The sequence below is a fragment of the Hippoglossus hippoglossus genome, chromosome 8 (genome assembly GCF_009819705.1).
Source record: "Hippoglossus hippoglossus isolate fHipHip1 chromosome 8, fHipHip1.pri, whole genome shotgun sequence".
NCBI lineage: Eukaryota > Metazoa > Chordata > Actinopteri > Pleuronectiformes > Pleuronectidae > Hippoglossus > Hippoglossus hippoglossus.
In genome coordinates, this window is record NC_047158.1 from 6,111,096 (window position 1) to 6,132,975 (window position 21,880).

At 44.0% G+C, this 21,880-nt stretch overlaps 1 protein-coding gene across 1 annotated transcript; it reads right to left on the minus strand.

The window, feature by feature from the left end:
- Positions 1-6,450: 6,450 nt before the first annotated feature.
- Positions 6,451-13,431, minus strand: rdh8a (retinol dehydrogenase 8a). The gene is made up of 6 exons (XM_034593282.1): positions 13,031-13,431; positions 10,417-10,578; positions 8,599-8,778; positions 7,840-7,933; positions 7,556-7,739; positions 6,451-7,405 (listed from the first exon to the last, which is right to left on the minus strand). The coding sequence occupies exons 1-6, from the start codon at positions 13,134-13,136 to the stop codon at positions 7,178-7,180; spliced, it is 954 nt and encodes a 317-aa protein (XP_034449173.1). The 5' UTR covers positions 13,137-13,431; the 3' UTR covers positions 6,451-7,177.
- Positions 13,432-21,880: the final 8,449 nt, after the last annotated feature.

A 21,880-nucleotide genomic window follows, 5' to 3' on the forward strand; every position in this document is an offset into this window, starting at 1 on the left:
TGAGCTTCACTGAACTTTGAATAAACAGGTGAACAGCTCTTTGTGCTGCAGCGGTGGAGCGGATTCCAGGTTCTGTGAACTGAGTCCTGCAGGAGGTCTTTACTTGCCGTGGCTAAATTACTGCAGGTCACTTTTACAGTTTCAGAAAGAAAGCTGCAACCGGCATCACCACAGGCCAAACGAACAACCCATTCCAAACAGGCAGGTGGGTTGATGAGTTGAATTATACCGCAGGTTTCTTCCTGAATAATGAGATAATATTGGAGTAACTAATATCTTTTATAAAAAAGATTGATAGGATATTTCCTATTCGTATTCACTATAAGGTTTTCAACTCATACGCTGTTCAAGTCATTTTCAGGATGAAGAGCGTTGTCGAAACTGATCTCTTATTCTAAATTAATGCTGTGGATTAGCTGAGGACGGAAAATCTTATCTATTTAGTGCTCACAGGAGCATCTCATTGTGTATTTGAATTTCAGCTGTCACATTAAATGCTATGGGCTGAATAACATTCTGTATTGGTTACACCCGGTCATACATGTTTGGTACAGAAACATGCAGCATCTGTCACAAGATGTTGTTTAGAGTTGTTCAAAAACATATAGATTAAAACTACAGTAATTGAAAAGTATAATTGAAAAACGGTATCTTCCGTTATTACTTATTCATTCCTGTGACCATGCTCGTCTTCAGCGTTGGGCCTAAGCTATTTGAGCAGTTGGCAGCCACTGCAAATCGTCCTGGGACCAATTCCAGCTCTGCAGCCAGTGGCAGATCAGGGCAGTGGCAGGAGGATACATATTAAAGGATTTTTATGGTGGTTGGAAACTGGAGCATCTGGAGGAAACTGATGAGAACACATGGAGAGCATGAATACTCCACACATACAGGCCCCAGTTGGGTTTCTACCCAGGACCTATACACAATGCATGTGCTCTAAACGCACAAACACAAAGCTGTAAAACAAAACGTGTACAATAAAAGGACAAACGATTAGGACAGTAAATAGAGAATAAGCTGTGGGTTGTACAGAAAAAAATCAATCATTCCTCCCATGAGACCCAGCGACACTATGCAGAACATGGAGTGAGGCTTTCAGATGTGGATAGGGCCCACATCAATATGACCACACTACATTGTGTGCAATGGGTTGGCAGTCATTTCACTTCAAACACTGAATGGAACTCTTCTAGGCCTGTTACAGTAAAATGTGCCGGACGATAGCCACATGCTGCACTTTGCAGTGTAGTATTTCAAATGACGTGCTTTTGTGCACTTCTACAGGCATGACTTCATTTGTTACACAGGTTCAATGTGTCTGCGATTTAGTCTCAAACATTTGTGCATGGGATATTAAACTTCTAATGCTAAACTTTTGCTGAACTGCAGGTAAAACGGATTTAGTTCTGGTGCTGATTCAGGTTTTGTAGCGTTCCTTTCAACTGTACGCGAGCAGTACAGTACGTACGCAGCTCCTCTGGGTGAAGAAAGTAAACCTGAAACATATTCAGGATGTGACCACCTCACCAGGAATCCAGCGAAAGACTTCTCCCTGAGGGACTCTCTTTACATCGCAACACTTCCCTTCCAGCAACCGAAACCAGGCTGTGCACAGACAAGCAGAGTTAATCCATGCCAGGTCCCAGTGTGTGTGCCTCGGGGAGAGACACACACCACCCAGATGATCAGATTAGATAGCAGGAAGATGAAAGAAGGAAAATAAATCTGAGGCCAAGGTGGGAGGAAGAGGGTCAGAGTTAATAACAGTATTTCTATGGCACAAACATAAGTGTTAGAATGACAGGGGGCATAAAAAAAAAAGTTCAGTTGAAAATGAAGGGAGGGGAGAGATAAACATAGAATCGAATTTATAATGTTAGTTAATCAGAGGTAGAGTGACAGTGGGGGAGAGCTGGGGGGGGGGGGGGGGAGAGAGGGAGAGCAGCCAAATGACAGAGGCGTGTTTGTGTTCTGATTAGTCTGAGCCAAATGGAGGCGGCTCACCAATGGAGATAACCAACAAAGACATCTCTTCACTGGGGACAAATCTACGAACATCTTTTCACGGTCAATAGAGGCACAGAGGCATTCTTTTGTTTTGATTGGGGGGGGTGGTGGGGGGGAATAATCAGCCCGGAGTGGATCCATGAATGCAGCACAAAGTTTACCGTTCCTTTGCTCTTGAAGCAGATGACCAAAAATACTTGCTGGTTTTAGAGTCTCGGGCGAGAAAGTGTGCACAGGAGCCATTTTTATTTTTCCTTATGCCTAAGTGAGCCACGCTGGGAATCGACATTGTGAATATTCACTCGCACCCAAGCTGCCAAGATGTGTGATGCACTCAAGCTGAACAAACAATGATGAGGTCTCTTTGGGCTGAGACAGGCTTCCTGGCATGGGTGTGACCGCAGCCTCTCTGGATTCTCATCTTTATGGTTGGCGACAGTGAATAGATCAGATCCATGGTGGCGCTGGTGGGGTCCACAGCGAGGTTTTCTCTCTCTGGCAGGGAACTGAAGCTGGGACGCAGCCAGGGTTGCCAGGGAGAGGACAAACTTCGATAATGATAGACTCTCTGATGAGGTCTCTCTCTTTCACACAAATCCTAACCGTCTCCCTGTCTGTCTGTCTGTCTGTCTGTCTTACAGTCCTCTTACTCATCAACACACTCACAAGCCGCCTGAAGTATAAGAAAAACACATCCGTCCTTGGGAAACAAATTAAAAGGACAAAAATATCCCTTCCTTGGCGTCGGTCACACCAGAGAGCGAAGCCTTTCGTAAATTTTTCATGAATCAAAAATATAAATGCTTCTCTGCGCTGAAGATTCCCAGACTTCTAATTACAAGATTGAAAGAGAGAAACAACTGATCGGTGGTGGAAGAGGTTAGAACCCAAAGGAAAGATGATATGCTAGAGGAAGAAATGTGAGTGCACAGAATGGTGAGAAAAGTGCAATTTGTTTATGGGCATGCCCACTTAACATGCACTGGTGCACCCAGTGTACCAGTGTGTTGTTTTCTCCCTTATCTGTCTAACAACTTTTTTTTATGCTTTCTAAACTCTGCCCTACCTCTCGGCTCGCCTTGCTCAGAAACAGGAGTTTCAGGTTTTGACTGAAATCTGTGCATTGATATCAGGGGCTTTGCTGTCAGACTCATTCTTGTGGACTATAACACCAATCGTACCTCATTGTCCACAATAAAAACAAGAGGATCGTGTTACCCCAGCTACGATTACATCATCCCTAAGCCCAGCGCAATCACCCACCAACCCCTTGTTTGAGATTTATAATCCTTGTACACAGATCCAATCCTCTAATCACAGAGTTTCACAGTCAGTGGAACTGGTAGTTTTGAGAGAGTGAACAGAGCGGAACGCAGCAACACAGCAGTGGGCAAACTGAGACCCAGTCTGGAAATTCCCGCTGGATTGTTTATGTGCTGGAAGAGCAGTGGGGGAAAAGGGGACAGCGCTAATGTTGTAACGATGGTGACAATAGCGGGTCTGTGTCTGTAAAACAATGTGTATGACTGGCAAGCGAGAGCCAAGATTCTTTTGATTTATGTTCCGACCTCCGAACGATCCAGGAACGGTCCTGCAAACAAGCAGCTCTACTCAGAACGAGGGATGATGACCACCACCCCCCCCCCCCTGGGTGGGTGAATAAACAAGTGACCCACGTTGGGTCTGCGAGAGGTCACTGCACAGCGGAGTTACGAAGATGGACGGAGGAGAGGGCAGACAGATAGTGGGCCTCAGAGAGAGAGTGAGAAAGGAGGAGAAAGGGAATAGCCAGAGAGGGAGGGTGAAGGAGAGATAGAGGTTGTGTATTTGTTTCTCCCCCGTGGCCTCTGCTGCCCTTTTGGACTTGGCCGCCACAGGGCAACTAGGGCTTCTCCTGTTTTGACTATATAAAGATTGATAGCTGCCCTCAGATCCAAGGTTGGCTCTTTGGATAGTAATACGTCCCATGTGGCTACATCTCCAGTCACATGTAGCCACGTTAAATGGTGTCTGACCTCCAACCTTGTTTTTGAAGCTTTCACGAGTCTTGTTATGCCTCGGATATATTTCTGATCCACAGATCTTGTCGTACTTAGAACCTGTTTACCATTCTGTGACACTCCTCACAATTATCCACAATGGATCCTCGATAGCGGGAGAAGCAACGACAGAAACAGCTGAGAGGAGGCTGATTTAGATCCATCCTGACCTGGGATCAGGCTGAAGCACCCTGTCTAGACATCAGCGCCACTTAATGCCAGCGTCCCCACACAACCGCTCTCTCTTTTTCTTTTGCTTAATATGTTTCTTTCACGCTTTCCCTCTCATCTTGTCTGTGGAAGAATTTACAGACCTCCGCAGCTCCCTTTTGTTTTTGATGTCTGACTCCACAGTCTATCTCATCGCTCTCTGCGTCAGGCGTACGCGTGGTTTCTGCTGATGATTACCCAGCAACATAGCAGGCAGAGGGCTTTCAAGGCATCCTGCTAAGATAAGTATTGAAGTTTTCCTTTTTTCTCTTTGCTCTTTCACTATCCAAAAATACCAGTGGAACATCAGCAGGGCGGGGTTGAAATGGATTACATGGAAGAAGGAAGTAAATATAATTAGCTTGACTTTTATAATAGCCATGTCTCAATATGCTGAATATGCAAATTTGTATCAAGTAGGTTTTGAGATGTTTCAAGAGGCAATAAATGTGGAATTTTTACGAAATTTGAGGCTGGGTCCATAAATATAGGATGAGAAGCAATATCTTCAATGTTTGGTCTTTTGTAATCCAATGGTTAATGCTACAAATGATCTAATCTGTACTATGAGTGTCTACATTTCCAAGTAATCGGACCCAGCCCTGCATGTGAGTCAGTGCACAGTGAGTCTGAATGCAGGAAGAGCGTATGTATGTTTAGTGGTTCAGTAAGTATGACAGGGTTGCAATTCAGGGAAGACCTAACCACATCATGCTGCCCTCATTATATTGTAATTATGTTCTTGATTGTGAAACAAAGGTGCATCACAATGGTTTGATAAGACCTCTTGTTTAGTGAGACTTTGCTGTAACTCCTGTTTTCATTCAATTAGTAAACAGGTCTTCCATTCAGGCCCGGGCACCCCAATTCTCATTTTCCCAAATGCGACACACCCCCACCCCTTGCTGCCTGGACCCTCCAGTCCACCCCCTGCCCTTAGCCTTCAGCGTCCCACATTGGGTCTTGGGATCCCCCAAAACATTCAGGACACACAAACTCCTCCCCCGACCTCCTCGGACCCCACCCCCCCTCCCCCTTCCCCTACACCCCCTGCACACACACCCATTTGATTGTGATTGACAGCGTCTTTGTTCCATTGTGTGGAGCTGTCGCCTCTGATGAAGACACAAACACGGAGCTGAGGCACTGTGCTCATTGTACATTGCACAGAAACCACAGGTCCGCGACCAGTTGCACTGTCCTCTGGTGATGCATTCGAGGCAGGTGAATGTAACTGGCCTGGACACGGCAGGGTGGGATGGGACAGGATGCCAACACCAGACAAACTCCATCCAAGCCAGACTTCAGGCCTCTTCCAGTGTGGACCAGGGGGTCCCGGCCCGATGAGCTGAGGGGGCCAGCTGGAGAGGGAGGCTCGGGGCTGCGCAATGTGTCTGAGGAGGCCGTCATTAGGGTTCACCCCTCCTCAGGGATGGGAACCAGGTCACATTCTCTCACACGGCACAAAGCAGGGTGTGTGTGCCAGAGGGGTGGGGGTTCAAGGGAGGGGTTTTGATGGGGAGCAGGCCATGACCTCTTTATATCCATCAACAGATCACTAACTTGGCCCATAGACATGCTCATACAACACATTCACACGCACACGCATGCATGCAAACACATGCTAATGTGTGTGTATGTGTACAGACATGCACACTCACAAAATGCGTATTCAAATACAAGTACGAGGTCCGCAGTCGTGTTCAATTTTACGTCTTCACCTGAATATGGGCACAGCAGCAAGTCTATTGACTGTTTCTAAAGTGATTTCCACAAAGGAATATCTATGGTTCCACTTTAACCTTGAATAATCATCAGTAGGAATTGATTTAAACTGGTGTGCGATTGAAACATATACTGTTAAAAACACACACATTTTACATGCATATGATGTAAACATGATTGTATGTGCCTGCAACAAAGTATGATCACAAACTAAAGATTCAAACTAACAAATTCTATTGCACTTGTCCGTCTCAGACCACTGAGGACAAATTCCTTTACATTACACTCTGGTCGCTGCTGATCCTGGGAAATCCACAAGTTGGATCCAAGGGAAAAAGATAATGAAATACCACCCCCTCTTGGTAGCAGAGGGGTATTGCAGACAGAAAGAAACACCTCGCAGAGAACGACTGAGTCAAATTGGTCACATTTTCTTATCAATACGGTACAAACACAAACAAAACCCTTGAGAGTAAATCATAATTCAGTTTATTTCTAAATCAAGTTGCTGGATTAAAAATAGCTGACCCACCCCTTCACAAACCTTTAAAAACACATTCAGTTTATCAAAAGAAGTTGAAAAACATGATTCAACAGCAGTTATGACCATGAGAACACTATTTAATGCGAACATGAAATTAAGGGCACAACACAATAAAAGCAGATATATTCTTCTTGACTCTGTCTTCCATGTTATAACTCTAGTCAGCCTGAGTGTCAGATTATCTAGGCTACAAAGTATAGCATTATCATCTCTATTCAGATTCTAGTGTTTCTCTCTGTTCATTTTTGTGCTTTGCTGTCTGTCCACGGGACTTGTATCTCACGTTTCTGTATGTAGGTTCTCTTTCAAACGAAATAGACATCTATATCCACCTATCTATAGCAATCTATCTTTTTATAAAATGTATGTACAATAATCTGGTGTGTGACGTTTGTACTTTTGTGTTTCTGTGAGAGTATGCGAGGTCATCCTGCATCTCTCTGACAAACTTGTGCAATTGTGCATGTTGTCCGGCAAAGCTTATCGTGGAGGTGGCTTAGAACAGAAAGGCGCCTCCTGGCTCCAGGCTACTGGCTCTGGTCTACCTGCTTCACCCAAAACCTCACGGGGGAAAAAAGGCACAGAGGAACCGACTGGGGTCAACAAACTGGAGAGGGTAAGGGTCAGGGACACGATTCGGACACCCACTTCAGTTTGGCGAGATTGTGCGTCTACGCAGGCAGTTGCACGTCAGGCACTTGAGGATGCTCATGGTTATGTGCATGAGAGGGCCGAAATTGAAGAGAAGGTTGTAGAAGGTGTTGACAGACAGGCCGCCAGTCTCATCTGCATACTTTAAGGCAACAATGGGTGTGTAGAGGCTGTTGGTCAGATTCCTAAAGCGAGGGCTGCTCGACTCAATAACCTTTTTAGTGCACTGGGAGAGATGAGAAACAGAAGAGTTGTTGATTGATTCCATCACTGTAAAGGCTGTTTGAGGCAGTTAGCGATCAGAGAAACAGGACAGTGATTTCTTCTAACCTGAGATAGATTCAGAGAAATGTGAGTCAGAAAACGTTTCCCTTACTTTGGCTATGTCCTCCGGTGTCTGGCCCATGGCTTCAAAAATATCTATGGACGATGGAAGGTAAACATCTTTAAAATAACGAATTGTGTCTGCATCTACTCCTGGAAACTCCATCTTGGCCACATCCTCCATCATCTTCGTCTCAAACTCAGTGTGCACCGGGCCGGGCTCGATCATGGACAACCTGGGGGGAGTGGGGCAAACAAAGGCCCGTGAGGGAGCATGTACAACACAAAGCAAAGACAGATGTGAGGGAAGAACAGGGGGGGAAGAGGGTAATCTACCGGATATTGAACTTCATCAGCTGCACGGCCATACTCTCACAGAATCCCTCCATGGCGAACTTAGAGGCCGTGTAAACATCATTGAACACCACTCCTGAAAAGCGAGAGCAAAAGCAGGGAGATCGAGGACAACATCACTGCACTGTGCTGTCAAGCTCCAATAATCAGCAGATACCAATGAAACATGATTTACACAAAGTCAGAACAGATATGGAATCGGTTTAGTGTACCCCACCCACCTGGCACGTCAAACAAGCAAAAACAAACACTAAGAATTTCCTGGAAGAGAAATTAATATTATTTGACCAAGGTCACATGACCAGACCTTTACTAGAAATGCAAAAGCACAGACCATTAGTGAATAAATAAAACGAGTTCAGATTTCACTACAATATTTTTTATTCTGAAGAACCTTTAACCTAAAACTGCTTGTAAACATTCTGCACACTTCTGCTTGGAAACATGAAACTAAAAGAAATTGAATTGTTTTGCATTGAAAAGTATTATGAATTCAAATTTCGGACACTCCCTTTATTCAGTTTCACCATCAAGCAAAGAGCACACGTCACGTCAGATGTTTTCTCCGCGTGAAGACATTTAAAATTAAACTCTCCTGCTTTCCATCCACGCAGATAAACTCTGACACTTGACTTGACTTTATCTGAGTGCGGTGCTCTTTAAACATGTGTTTTCACAGTCTGCGTGAAGCTTGAGCAGCTTTTTCTTCTCCGTTTTTTGATAATCACACACATGTCATACCTTGCAGACCCATGACGCTGCTCATGACCACGATGTGTCCCGAACGCCTCTTCTTCATGTCAGGCATCACCTCTTTAATCATGCGGACCACACCGAAGAAGTTGGTCTCGAACACCCTTTTCATCTCCTCGATGCTGATGCTCTCCACTGGTCCGAGCAAGCCCACGCCTGCATTGTTGACTGACAGGACACACACACACAGATATGCAGATGACACCCTGCTTGTTTCTCCAATGCTGCAACTATCACGACTTCTAAACTGTTAAGATGCTGTTGACTCAGTATGAACTGATAACTGCTCATTTCGCTCAGTCTGTTTACTTCTCCCGTCTGCATGAGATAAGACCATAAGAACACATGACAGATGTATTACTTAGTTTTGCCACCAGATGTCAGTATGTGGCTACAACAGAGAGGTGTGATGTAACACCTCTCCATGTTAAAGGGCCTCTGGGTCTTGAGTAATTAGGTGAAGGGGGATGCAACGTTGGATTTAGTGAGATGGAGAGTTTCACAAGTAGAACCTATTATCCGGACTAAAGGTTTCAACACAAGAGCTTGAGAGGTCACCTTCTCCTGAGGTTATTCAACCGGCGACATGTAATTAAGCCGACAAAGGCTGTAAAATGACTTAAAGGCTTTTATAGAGTGATCAGTACCATGGGCCCAGTGAAATGTTGGTGATGTGGTGAGATATCGGGGCCTGAATAAAAAAAACTGTGATGATCCCAACCTTAAATAAACAACATGCAAAAGAGGTTGTTGGGGGCAGATGGAGCTGCAGGGCTGGCTTCAGCCATATTTAACATGTTTAGGACTTTAGCATGTCGCTCCTCTCTGTTCTCTTGCAGAATCTATTTGCCCACTGGAATTTCAAGACTCTCCCACTCTCCTCCCCCACCTCCCCCACTCTCAGTGTCAACTGCAAAACCACAGAGGCCAGTGCTGCAATAGAGTCACCGCTGTTTTCAAGACAGTTCTGTTATGAATCCTCTGAACCTTTTGACCTGAAGGTGAATAAGTACAGTAATTCAACTGTGGTATGATACTTTACTTTTTCTCTTGATATGTGTGTAAGGTTCTTACTGTTGCTCTCTCATTAAAAGCACAATATTACTGTGACTGTAAGGCGACTGTAGAGGATTGTGTTTGGTTATCATTCCTACGCAGAGTTAGGAAACTGAGTATACCATTACGTAAAGATTTAGGTTTTTCTTTAATACAAAAACTTCTGACTGTTCTAAAATATAAGACACTTGTCTACATAGGGGATAGGTTTCATTCAAAGCTTGTGATTTGGCTGCCAGTTAATTAATCTTAAGATTATTTAATAACTTTTAAAGCTCCACACAGACTTGCCCCTGTTATATTATGGGGCTGCCAACTCCCTTCGCTCCAAGCCATAATAAGATCTTCAAACCAACACTTGCTAGTATAGTTTCTATGTCAAGGCTGGTAACTAAGGCTGGTAACTAAGGGTGACCAGGCATTTGCCATCAGGACCCCGAGGCTCTGGAGCTCCGTGCCTGAGGAGATTAGACTTACTAGCACTTTACCTGTTTTTAAATTGTTGTTTAAAACCCATTTTTATAGGAAAGCCTTTTAATGCCTGATTTTTAACTGGTTTTAACTAAAGTTTGTATTTAATATCTCATGTTATCCTTCTTACTTTTGTTTTGTGTTGTTTAACTTGCATGTATTTTGTAAAGCACTTGCAAAGATAAGGGCTATAGATATAAATTATTATATTATTACTACTAATATTATTATTGTTGTTATAAACCAGATATAGGTCAAGTTCAGGTGTGTCCCACTCACTCAGGATATCAATATGGCGGTCCTGAATATTGCTGATGCACTGCTTGACCGACTCGTCACTGCACACGTCCAGTGGAAGCAACATCAAGGTCTTGCCGTACACGTCTCCTGCTGCCTCCACCAGCTTGTCCTTCTTCCTCAGGTCCCGCATGGTGGCGATAACTGGAGAGACAGAGGAGAGGGAGACATCATCAAACTTGTACGATGTGGAACACGTTAAATCATCAGCAATGAGATCACATTTAACTTGACACGGCCACATTGATGAGGTAACACTGTGAAACATAGGACTTTGCATGGACTTCCATTCGTTGTGGACAGCCTAACCCAAACCTAACCCTTACCTTGACCATGACAAACTCATGCCTAACCCTAACCTTAACCAGGACGTCAGAAATTATTGGGACCAGGCTTTAGTCCCCATGAGGTCTAATGTGTTTATGTAGGAAAGGGTCCTAAAGAGGCGACAGAAAGTAGCACACACACACACACACACACACACACACACACACACACACACACACACACACACACACACACACACACACACACACACACACACACACACACACACACACACACACACACACACACACACACACACACACACACACACACACACACAAGCACTCAGAGTTGAGACAGAATCAAACGTACGGGTCAGAGTTCACAGAAAAGTCCACGCCTGTCGGTTTACAGGACACAGAATTGATTCCCTCTGAACTTTACACGCTGGGCAACATTAACCTACACAGGCCACTTTAATCTATCATGGCCAGTGACAGCAGCTATCAGCACAGCGTTGGCTTGGCTTTCATGGTTTCCTTCGCGTTGTGTGTTCTGCTGAGTGACGTTATCTTGCGGGGGGGGGAAGAGAGACAGTGCTCCTGCACAATGGAAATCAGCAGGAGTAATCAACCTCTTATTCACACATTCACCTAAATCTACTTGATGTCCTCGACGAGATAAAAGTAAACTCTCACTTTGTTCTTGTCTGAACAAAGACGGGGGCTGGATAAGAGCGAGTGGAAGAGGGGCCGAGGTGCTGCTGAGTTTTTGCATTGCTGGAAAATGTTACTGATGTAACGTTTCATGTTGAATAGCGATGAAAGTAGATTCATTCTTTAAGAAAATGTTGCTTGTCATGCAACTTGTCTTTGCAAGTAGGCTACTCAAACACACTCACCGTAAACTAACAATGTCTTGTGAACTCTATTTAAGTCTTATCTTATGATTTGAGGACCGCTCGTCCATGGAGCAACAAAGAGATTTACGTATTGGTAGAGCAGGGAACAAGAGATCCATTGTTCCACTGGCTCCTACAGGAATTACTCTTGGGCAGCTTAAAACATTCTTGAATGAACCACACACTGCATTACACAGAGGTCTTTTGGGGATTTCTCCGAATTTGGAGCATGTTATACTGCAACTAATTATTACTTTATGCACAATGCAATATTTAATCTCTGCCGGATTTTCCTAAAACCCCAGGAAAGGAGCGAATCAGCTTCGTTGCTCAGAGGTGGCCTTATTGAAAGCAGGTCACAATGAACGTGAAAAAAAAAAGAAGATCTGCTCAAACCAGAGTTGAGGGAGCAGCTAATCGCTTTTGTTTTTCCGCATCTATTTCATTGTTTGGTCGACACAGTTAGGCCCCTGAAGGAAAAAGAAGATTTTAACTTCACTTTGCAGTTGATCTTGAAGTAGGAAAATGACTCTAATGCTTTAGGATTAAAATGAGTGTATTACATAGGATGATAAAGGGGAAAAGGTTATGAACTCACTGTAGACCAACAGCGAATGAGTGATTCTGCAGGCAGTCACGTTTAACAACAGAAACCGGTTTATTGGAGGGGGGGGGGATGCAGGCAAACTCCTACCAACAGGGGTGGGGGGTGGGAAGGTGGCCTAATGTTATTCTTTCTCCGGCTCCATGACGTGGAAAGGGCCCAGCTCCTGGAGTGACATTAATGATGGCTGGGAAGCCGGAGACGAGACGCACCGACCGACAATGTTGAAATGGGACAGCCCGACTAAGTCCACTGTGCATCAATGAAGACTTCAAACAAGGCCCTTGCTTCAGAGTGAACCCTGCTTGTACAGGTCTCAAACTTTGTCCCCCTTTCAACAGTCGCTCCACTGAGGGGACTATAGGCACATTAGACACGGCACTAAACCGGAGCAGGCGGTCTACAATTCAGTGCGATAAAAGGGGCCTTTGTGCAGGAGAAGTCACTTGAAAGAGAACTGACAAGACTCCCTTTATGATTCCGCCTGGCAAGCGGCATCCTCGCAGAGCACCGACACTGGAAACTGGTGCTTTCACATGATAATTGTTGACCCAGAGGAGCCGCTGAATGCCGGCGCTCACAAAAGGGGATATGGATCCGATATCACTCGGGTTCGCTGTCGCAGTGGACAACTACACGAAAACCGCGTACTTTGCGTTAAGACGCAGCGTTGCGCATGAAACTCAACCGAACTTGGTGCGTAAAAGGAGGCTCGGTGCGGCGGCGGTGGCGGCGGAGTGTTTTCGTGCAGGCGAACCGCACTAACGCAGGCTCCGCTGCTCGGGTTCGATGACGTGAATAATGTAGAAGAAAGTGCAATTTACCATGGTACCGCTTCTTCTCATCTTTGGCCAGCGTGACGGCGATTCGTAACCCGATGCCGGAGGAGCAGCCGGTGATCAGCACAACTTTCTGCCCGCTGTTCGCCATGATGTTGTCCGCTGTAGGCGCTGTGCTTTGCGGCGGTCCTCTGCTCCGTGTGGTCGCTGGCGAGGGGAGCTACCGATCACCGGACTTTTAAAAAAGTAAAGCGGATCATGCAGCCGCGGCGGCCATGTGAGCGTCTAATTCAGTCACATGTTCGATAGAATCAGGGGCCGGGGAACAGACGTGGCATCGAACGCAGACCTCCGCGCACACAGATTTTAAACTTGATTGGAGCCGCCTGCTTACAAAACCACGTTAGTTCCTTCATAATGTGTGGCCGTGCATGCGTTCACGTGCGTGTTGTTGTGGGGTGGGGGGGGGGGGCAGTGCTTATTTGATTTCTGAGCTGGTGACCCCCCCCCACAACAACAAATATCAGGCTAAAGACAGTAATCACTCACTCATTTGTCAGATGTCACTTCCGGCTCACTCCAATAGTACAGTTAATTCATATTTTATGAATGATAATATGACTTATAGTTTTATAACATATCATTAATGGTTGTCTACATTTTAGAATTAAATCACATTTAATTATCTGATTGATTAACACAAGATGTTAAATGGGGATGATGATGATGCTGGTTATTATTAAATACTATTATTGAATTGTTAATAATAGTAATAAAAACATGACTTATAGTTTTATGATATATTATTTATGGTAGCGTACCTTTTATTTATTTTACTATTAGTGAACAATTAATAATTAAATCACCTTTCATTCTCTGACTACTTTTTAACACAATATTTTACACGAGATCTAAACTGTTATTATTATTCACCCTCATTCTAATATGCTCTCTATTGCTCCATGTTGTCCAGACTGTAAACCTTCTCTCTCTCCAGATTTATTTATAAGTCTGCTTACCTTTATTTTGGGAGGTGTTGTTTATAGTAACTTAATACGCTGCATTGTACTGCCATCTGGTGTTAAAGAAAAGTGCCACACACTTAAAAACCATTCAGGCTTACTCAGAGGATAATATTTCATCAACTAAATAAGACTAATTACATCAGTGTAACACACGTAGAGGAATATAAGAACAGTGGTCTGAGCTTATCAGCTGTGTTGGAGTCCGTCAGCTGTTCTGATGAGTAGTGGACCCTGTCCTTGATGGATGTTGTAAGAGGTCAAAGTGCCTGAGATAAGATCTGGAACCCGACTTGTTTCTTTTTCTTTCATTAAAGGCCATAGTGCAAGAGTGCCGTGTTGGGACTTGTTGGTAAATGTGATGCAACCCAGTGTGAACTAAAAGGTTCAGAAGAGCAACAGCAAGTTAAAGTTTATCGCTGGCTCTAAAACCAGGGATGAGTGCACGGCCCAAAGAGCAGTCCGGAGTGATTATTAACTGAATGATGTGTTGAAAGAAATATGAGATTGATATCCTCCTCTTTTACCTCACTTTGACCGAGGACATATCTACACGTCAAATGCCCTGTCACCTTTACAAAATGGACATTTCAAACACAAATGCTGGTTCACCCGATTAAGGACATTTTGTGATTAGATTTTTGACCCCCTTCCTTTTTTTTTTACTATGTATAAATTTTTAATGTTTAATGTTTTAAAACACAGTGTATAATGAATTTAATGTGATCATTACATGGTGGAATAACATGGTGGCCTGTTGTTGTTTCCTGTTTGGAAATAGCTCAGGTGGATAAGACACTATACTTTGTTATGACATTTTATAATTGTTGTTAAGATAATAATTATACATGTGGCTAAGGTCCACGAGTGGCACATCTCAGTTTTAAACCTGATTCTGCTGCTGTAACCAAAACTAACACATCATTTTGGATTATTTAATGACACAAAACAGTTTCTGCACTTTTAAACAAAGCTGTGAACACAAGCACACAATGATGACATGTTTTAATCCTCCGGTTTGGGTAACCCCTGTAACCCTGTTCCCATTTTAACTCAGTGTAGAGCATCAAATGCACGGCATTGGAAAGGACAGGAGGAAAGGTGAGAGCAGAGCACACTGGTTCTCACTCACAGATCAGCAGAAGAAGAGTTGGAGAAAACAGTTTGTAGGTTTCTAGCCAGTTAAAGGTAAACTGAGGTGATGTAAGGACGGAGCAGTTTGTCATTCCCAACACAACTTTGAAAGGAGAGATTCTTTCATATAGGGAGGACTTATCTGAGCAGCCAGTAACCAAGCCAGGCCAAAAAATCATCCTCAAGCATATGATCCATTTGTATCTCAGCATATGAGGAAACACAATGAAAAAAATCAATTTCATAGACTTCCAATTACCTCTGCTTGTGATAAACTGTGCATTACGCTGACAGCAGAGGAAACACTGAGTTCAGACCCAATTTCCTCTTGCTGCCTCGCGAAGCCGAAGTCTGCTTATTTAGAACATCTCTAAACCATGACCCATTTCTCTCACTGGAGAGCAGAAGTTAACAATGAGATAACAAAAGGATGATTTGCATTATCACCGACAGCGTGCACAACTTGCACTGCGGTGACATTTGAGTCGGTATATTTATGTTTGGCTGACGCTCTAAGGCGGAATAGATAACCACAATCAAAAGCACCCAAAATGAAAAGCAGTGCCTTTAAGTCTGTTCCCAATTCGTGAGACTGCGCAGTGAATTTGTCGCATTTATAGATTTCCACTAATGTGCATTTCTGTTGGAGGTCAGAGGGTCTGAGGTTGACTGAGCAAATGTCATGGTCAGGGACAGGGAATGAAAAGAAAAGGCCGTGAGCCTTTGACCCGGACCAGCCCACCAACACTGAGCCAGCAGCCAGAGAGGGAGGAAAAACCCTTTGGCTATTTTGCAACCAAATCCTGTGTTTGAAGTCAGTGTTGATTTAACTTATTTGGCCCCTAATTATATATTGTGACACAAAACAAGAAAGCACAAACTTACATCAACCCAATTATGACCCAGCAGGAAATCTGCTGAAAGTCCAGATGGTCAGTCCACTGCTGGATACGGTGCTAAATGGGCTGGTGTAAATCGGAGGCGTAAGTGATCAGGGGCGTTCCTTGCGTGCTTTCCCCCCTGTGCCTCCAGAGAAAGTGGCCATGCAGGTGTGGACGGAGGCGTGGAGGTGTGCTGGGTATAGCCAGAGACGTCTACCCGCCTCCGAGCTATTGCTGTGGAATTCCTGAGGTTTTGGGGAACTGAGACACAAGAAGGAGTGAGGAGAGAGACAAAGAGAAAAGGAAAATACAAGCCCATGCATGTTTAGTTTCATGCCACGTGCTCTCTCCGCTTTCAAAACCCCTGTTGTAAACACTCCTCTTTCTCACCTCAATCTCTCTCCTCTTCGTTCCCCACCCAATCCTCCCAGTAGAAAACCATTTTCAGCATCCGCCTAAAACTTTTGGCCTGTTCTCTTTGACATCTCTGAGAATTCTCCAGCTGATGTGCCCTGGGCCCAATGCATCTCTAAGCTCTTTATAAAAGTCCAAGTAATATAAAATCACACCCCCCCAACCCACTTTTATAGCTTAATAGACAATTTCCTGTGTCCTGACTTTAAAGATGCACGAGCAGATGGTCCTGGTCTGCTTGTCCAGCTGATTTTTATGAAGTCAGTGTCTGTTCTGAGTCATCCTAATTAAATGATGGATGGTGTGATTAGATAGAGAATCAATTAAGCATTAGTCATTTATTATAGTATATATATTAGTATTTTTTGTTTTTATTAATTCAAAATATAAAAAATGTATATATACTAATTTGTACAATTTCACAATTATTCCACTGCATATATCACCCACTTGTTTTAATGCTCCTGTTAGTGCCCTCTTCATGCACTAGCAATCCAGACAGAGTGGCTGATGCTACTGGAGGGACAAGGGACTCTGGCGGAGAGAGACTGGAATGTTTGCCGCAGGTCAGGAGTGGCGCTTTCTGCTCTTTTGTGTGTAGTCTGCAGAGGAGGTGTGGAATGTAAACTTCATGAGAATAGAGGCGAAGAAAGGGACAGAGGGATAGGGGAGCTGGGGGTCGGTGGGCGGCTGGGAGACTTAAAAGCAGAGAGAGAATGGGCGCAAAGACTCAGAAAGCAGTGAGCTGGGAGAGGGTTTTAGTGGTTCTGCAGCCGCACACAGAGAGAAAGAAAGAGAGAGAGAGAGAGAGAGAGAGAGAGAGAGAGAGAGAGAGAGAGAGAACACTGTTAATTGAGATAAAGTGCTACAAGAGTGGCCCACGAGCCACACCAAAAGAGAGGAGTGAAAAATGATTGCTGTAGCTGCAGACCACACATAATGAACACTCCACAGAGAGAGCTTTGAGGCCAGTGGACAACCAGTGAATGGCATTATTAGAAACATGCATAAAGTGACAGCTTGTCATTCGTACATTCTCAGGCGCATGTCCGTTGAAAAGCATCAGTCAGTCAGACAGGGACATTCGGATTGTAGTTTGGAGGCAAAGATTTTTCTGGCACTAGATTTCTTCATGAAACTTAAAGAAGTTGTAGGTTATTCAGAGGGCAGTGTGAAAACAGAAAGCAAAGAGACGGCGGCGTCGTGCCAGCTTCATCCGATCTCAGGCAAACAAAGCACCCAAACAGATCCCCATGCAGGAGAACTCTGGCACTGTGGCACCCTGCTGCAGAACTCCTCCGACCAAATCCTTCGCTTATACTCTCAAAGTTGTCATGCACTCTATAGCCGTAACCGTAAAATACACTTTAACTATTTTCTATCACATTTGCATTACTTTTTAAATGGCTTCCACACGTGTTTTGAAGTTTAAAGAATCATATTTGGAGTCACCTGCTTTACCGTTAAGTGCCCCCTCCCCCCCCCCCCCCCCCCCCCCCCCTGCAAACACCACTGATCAACTGCATTGCCTTGCCATTTGGAGAACAAAACACAATCCCGCTGCTTCGTGCTGTAAACCAACAGTGAAGGAGGCTGCACTGCAGGGTAGAGCTCGAGTGTGGCCGCCGGTTGACTTTATTTAGTCTGTTTGTTTGAGCACTTCATTTAACAGACATGGTCCTTAGATGTTAATTAGCTGAGTCTCCCGTCATCTCTAATGATTATAATTATCACCAGACTGGCAGTTCCCCCCCCACCCCTCACTGGCGCAGTGGAAAAGGGAACATTTCTGTATGCCTTCCTGTGGAGGCTCCCATTTCTGGTTTAGCAACTTAATTACAACTGGCTGTGTGGAGGAATATGTCTGATAGTGCAGCTCGGCATCCAATCCCTGCACAGATCCAGTTCCGATAGGGATCTTGCTCCTTTCAGCAGAACTGAAGTATAAAGCTCGTTTCCCCCCCCCCCCCCCAGAACACCAAAACTGGTTGAAGCAGTGGTTAAGAAACCGACGAGCAGGGGAAAAATATTGAGTGAATGAATTTGATTTATGTCAGGACGATACACAAAGAGGAGTATACTGCTGCAATTGTGCTGACCTGTATTTCTCTGAAATTCTGCTTGGATCCCTCAGTATCCTTCTGATAAAAATGGGGAGGTGGGGGGGGGGGGGGGGGGGGGGGGGGGGGGGGGTATGAACCATTTTCGGCTTCGAACGGGCGGCAGAAAGAAAGTTTAAAAACTACTGGGATAAGATTCATGCAATGCAATGATGAAATACCAAGCAACTGTACTCCATCTAATGTGCACACTCCGCACTCATGGAACAGGTATGCCCAGAATTCCAGTCGTAGGCTGGTTTTTCATCTGAAGGTGTGGTTTGGTGAGAGCTCTGATGTAAGAGCACATGCTGTATGATTTATTGGGATACTCTCACCAGCACTCAGTGGGTGGCACAGTTCCATTTCTCCTGAGGAGCTGTCACAGATCAGGGGTTTTACTGGAATATGCACAAATGGGCAATTGTTCTCATTTTCTTGCCGCATTTTTACATCATCGTGCATTTTATTTCCCTCCCATTAGTGCGGAGACCACTGTGACACGCATTGCAGACAAACATTGGAAATCAAACAAACATCTGTGGTTCAGTGATAATTCTGCTATAAAAATGAAAATGAAGTGATAACAGATTGGCTGTCGGACTCCACCACACACGAACCCCAAACTCAGATACACAAACATCATTTTATCATTATATCTCAATGACAGAAAGTAATAACAAAGTTTATCGTATAATATCCAACCGAATGACATCACGAGCCCATTAGGAAGCGGCGGTGTGCGATTTGTGTGGTGGTGATTTCACAAAGGCCGCAGAGAAGAAAGGCATTTTTCCTTTTAAACGTACATCAATCAACTTTTTGGCAAGCTGGAAGAGTCACTTGCCTCTTCCTCCTGAAACCCTAAATGCATATTTCTCCCTCGCAGTCAGCCTGTTATCCTGTCCTGGCATGTTTCAGTCACAAGGAGCAGACCGGAGGCAGATTCAATGGAAAGCCCATCTCAGGGTCTCTAATCCTCAACGCTTATCAGCTCCTCCTGAGGATTAATAAGGGTCTCACAGCGACTCACCAGGGCCTAAAATAAGGTGATGACATGTTCACTTCACTCGCTCCCTGTCAGGGATGAAAAGACAAGAAAAGTCCCCCCAGCATTTATCAGCACAGACTGACCTGCAGAGGGAGAAAGATACTTCCTATTTGTAAGACCAAACTCCAATACTGTAAACGAGATTGAGGAATTTGAGACAATAACTAAAAGATACAAGAAACTAAAACTAAAATAGAGGAAACGGAAATACTTTCAAGATTTGTTTCCTTCCACAAAGTTTGTAATAATTCATCTCCTGCCAAACGTCACCTGTGGTTTGTTTCTAACCACTTATCCATATGTATGTGTTGCACTTTTTGGCAGCAATGATGTGTTAACACCAACCTGAAAAACAAGGGGTCATCTATTTTCCTTACATTAATCATTATCAGCCTAATTTATGAAACCCTCCTGGTTAATGGAAGCAGACAAATTACTGGCACGAGATAAATGGATCGACTCGGATTTTAATTGGAATTTGCCTGCACATCACACTCACGTCATGTGTAGTAATGGAAATGTATGTGCTGGGTCTCGGGCTCAATCAATGAGTGTCTGGTGTCAGTCATGTGGAAAACCAAAGGAGTCTATTTCTTCAGTAAAAAAAACAACCTCATAGTTCATTAGAAAGGCGATTTCTCTAAAGGTTTCATCTGCGTTTGTGTATTTGTTAGTTAGCAGGATTACACAAAAACTACTGTATAGGAGGGATGCAGTATGGGCTCAGGGAGAACCCCATTCAATTGTGGTGCTGATCCAGATCAAGGGACGGATCCAGGACTTTCTTTATCACTTTCTTTAAAATTGCGAGATAGGGCATTTTTGAACATTTACCTTTATTTCACAAAGAATAATGAAATCTGGCATCTTTAGGGGAGTGTGTGTAAAACAGAATAAATCAATTGAATCTAAATGTGATTTTCTTTGGGCCCTGGTGGAGGTATGTGCTCTACTCAGTGCCATTCTAGATCATTGTGTGTTTTAAAGAACTATAGCACATTGTACAGGTCCTGCAGTTGGACAAAGGTACATAGCACACGCTCTGGAAATATTTCTCACCCAGAGCTCAGACTACCCACTGGACTCTTAGCAACTATCTGCTAAAAGCTGCTAGGAATGTGGCCCTGACTCAGGCAGGCTAAGCTGGTACTGAGGAGGGAGATGGTGGGAGGTCAGGGGGTCCATTGTTTACCTACCAGATCAACCTCAATCTGTCCAGTTATCTGGACGTTTGTGTTGAACCCCTGTTTATCTCCCTTTCTATGGGCCTTTCTGTCAGTCTCCCACCGATCACTGTTTTTGAGGCTCAGATAAAGTATCTTTTGTCATTAGAGAGCTTTTTATTTTGATGAATTTGAAAGGAGATTTTTTTTATGTTGTCGATCACAAACTTTTGACACTGTTTTTTATGCTGTGAAGAAGCATCAGCACATGTTTAGGATTCACATTGCAACTCTCTGTGGGTCAGTGGTGGTAAGGGTCTAATATTTTGTGGTGCGGAGTCTGGATTGGCCAAAAAGAATATGGAACAGCATCTCTGGATAAAAAGTACTGTACTGTGACCCTTAAATGAATGTTTTTCTCCTTCCTCCTGCGGTTTGAGACAATTCTCACTTGAGACATTTGGTTCCAGCTCTCACTTCCAAAGGCCTGTTGTAACTTGGACTCTACAAACCTTATCTTTGGTAATTTTCCAATTAGACAAAGTCTTCACAAGTCCTGTCTTAGAGCATGTTTGAACTGAATACCTAAGTCTTCTCAGAATCGGTTAGGCTACTGGCAGGACTATATTCAGCCTCCACAAGCGATCAAATGCTCGTAAACGCTCAATATTCATAGGTTAAAGGTTTCAGATGTCACAGAATTGAAAACGTAAATGAATGTTCCCAGAACAAAATGAGATTTGTGTATGGTTCACAGAATATGGTTCAGAGTAGCACAGAACCTGTGGGGTTCTATGCGTCTATTTCCATGTCCACATCAGCAAAAGCATTTTCAATTCAAGTGAACTTTCTGCAGAGTCAGACTCTTTATGAGCACATTTGGTGAACACATAGAGAATCTGACAAAAGATGTCTTTAGCAAGGACAAAACCAAACCTAAGCCCTTGTGCAAAACAATGTTTGTTACAAAATGGAGAAACGCTCTAAAATGTTTATTTTTAATTTTTTATATTTTGATGAGGAGATCAATATATGTCTTTTTTGTGAAAACAGTAATATTTTTGGTGGTTTTCCAGACACCAAAGACCTTTACAAGGGGGGGTGCACACTCAAATTGAAGTTGATTTATTA

What these genes read in the sequence shown, in the direction of transcription:
- rdh8a (XM_034593282.1), bottom strand. Translation starts at nt 13,136, where the DNA reads ATGGCGAACAGCGGGCAGAAAGTTGTGCTGATCACCGGCTGCTCCTCC. An exon ending in CCGCCATATTGATATCCTGA is followed by an intron (nt 8,779 to 10,416) that starts GTGAGTGGGACA and finishes GTGTCCTGTCAG; the next exon opens with TCAACAATGCAGGCGTGGGC. An exon ending in CACCGGAGGACATAGCCAAA is followed by an intron (nt 7,406 to 7,555) that starts GTAAGGGAAACG and finishes CATCTCTCCCAG; the next exon opens with TGCACTAAAAAGGTTATTGA.